Source organism: Octodon degus, unplaced genomic scaffold (assembly GCF_000260255.1).
Source record: "Octodon degus isolate 3935 unplaced genomic scaffold, OctDeg1.0 scaffold00138, whole genome shotgun sequence".
NCBI classification, from domain to species: domain Eukaryota; kingdom Metazoa; phylum Chordata; class Mammalia; order Rodentia; family Octodontidae; genus Octodon; species Octodon degus.
The window spans coordinates 1,026,001-1,028,037 of record NW_004524714.1 but is presented as its reverse complement, the minus strand read 5'-3'; the positions used below and the strand labels follow the sequence as shown (position 1 = coordinate 1,028,037).

The following is a 2,037-nucleotide window of genomic DNA, read 5'->3' as shown; positions in this document are numbered from 1 at the left end:
CATAAGGGGAAGAGAGGTTGTGGTTGGGCCTTAGTTCCTGCCAAAACTATGTCTCTGTCCATTAGTCAGTGAGGATGCCTAAAGGTCCACACTACCTAGAACTGTGACACTTGGAATGATCCATACTGCATGTGGGGAACTATGCAATAGTATGCCACACACTCCTGTCTTTTTGGGGCCCCTCTGATGGATTTTACTATGGGACCACACCTGGTTCTTTTGGTACACCCCAGTGTCGGACTTTCTGGCTCATTAAGAATATAAGATATCTCTAGAAAGTTCAAAACAAGGCTTACAGAATGTTTGAGCCTCAGGTCTTCAGGGGCATGACCACACATGGGCCCACTTAGTTGTTGCTGGTTCCACATAGCAAGAACTGCAGTTGTATCAGTTCTATCCTGGGGCTGTCTGGGGCCATCATCCATGGCGACGATGGTGCATGTAGGTTCAGCTAATTGAGGCTACATGAAAGGATATGGTGATGGCTTGAAATGCAGAGTTGGTCTATGTAGATCTAGTCTGTTGCAGGGTAGATAGAAGTGCCCTGGAGATTTGCTTCTTGTGTCTCTAGAATTCATACTGATCTCCATTGCTGAAGAACTTCTGATAAACAGTGAGCAGCAACACCATGGAGAACCAAAAGCAGGACTGACCTGGCCAGTGATAATGGAGTAAGAGAAAGTGTGATTGGTGATGAACAGCAGAAGCAAACAATTTTGAGAAGAGTGATTGAGACCTTGATCTTTGCTGGATTTCACCCAGGCTCAGGAGGTCAGGAAATGTATCTGGAAGATGTTTGGGTCTTTACGTGTAGGGGATGGTGGCCCTTGGTTAAGCTCATCCTAAGCCAAAGAAGCTCTAGTTTTGGACTCAGTTTACCTTAGAAATAGGACAGACTGAGGCAGAATCGACTCAGTTTGACCTTGCTGAGAATATTTTAGCAATACAGAGTCACCTGGGCTGGATTACCGCTATCTGAACCTGTCTGAATTGCCTTAATCTTTCACTCCATCCCATGCCTTGTTACAGATTCACAAACAAAATAGATAAGGGAAATACAGGCTAATTAAGTAAAGTAAAGTGAAAAATATATGTTCTCAAAAATTCCCGGGTCTGCGCTGTAACTTTTTTCCAATGAAAGCATGCCAAACCTTACACCAGTAGGCACAGAATGCCAGCACAGTATCCCTGGGAAACAGGGAAAGTATATCAGTGAAATGGAAGAAAGAACTGGAAAGAGTGCATTCCTAATTTAGAAGGGGCAGGAGCACATATTGGATGCTGGCAAATAAATTATAAAGACTCTTATATTCCTACAGTGTCCAATAGAAATAATCTCACCACTGAATAAGGACAGTGTTTAGTGTGAGACTTTATGCTGGAATCATGACTGTCTCTTATGGATTGCATATAGTAGTCCCCCTAAAGCCTCAGGCAGTCCTGGGGCAGCTTCTGCAGTTTGGGATTGATTATTGTGGGTGTGGATGCTGCACCTGCCCTGGGGCATATAATTTGCATTACAATGTAAGGAGGACTGAGAAGCTAGCTATTGAGCTGCTGCTACTCCCCTTTTGTGCTCTTGCTCTTTGCTGCCGCCATGAAAGGTTGCCATCTGCCCTTGTGCCACTCGGCCTTGGATCCAGCTGAATATGGACTGACACCTCCAGTAACTGTGAGCAAAATAAACCTTTCCTTCCTTCATTTTGAGTGTCAGGTATTTGTCATAGCAATGAGAGAAGAGTAACTAAAACACTGCCCCTGCTGTTTCCAAGACTGACAATCAAGAATCATGATGGCATGCTCTCTAGTGACATGAAATACTTGCAGGACAAAGCTCACAGGCTCAAATGTTATGTCCAGAACTTTGACGTATGGTGGGTTTTGAACTGCCCAGGGTTACTGGCACATGGAATGATTCTTCTGCCAATGTCCGTTCTGGTCTGCCAGCAGTGGAGTGGCTCCTGTATCTATTTGCATCCCTGGATGCCCCTGCTTTCATGAGCCAGCTTTTCCTGACAGTAGTGGGTTTCTCCAGTT

The 2,037-nt window shown here is 44.8% G+C and overlaps 1 protein-coding gene across 1 annotated transcript in view; it reads right to left on the bottom strand.

Moving 5' to 3' along the window:
* Positions 1–567: 567 nt before the first annotated feature.
* The window catches only part of LOC101584728 (neutrophil gelatinase-associated lipocalin-like), a 9,035-nt gene continuing 7,565 nt past the window's right edge, over positions 568–2,037 (bottom strand). The window contains exon 6 of the mRNA XM_012516981.1: positions 568–653. Coding sequence (XP_012372435.1) covers positions 568–653 — 86 coding nt within the window. The remainder of the gene's footprint in view (positions 654–2,037) is intronic.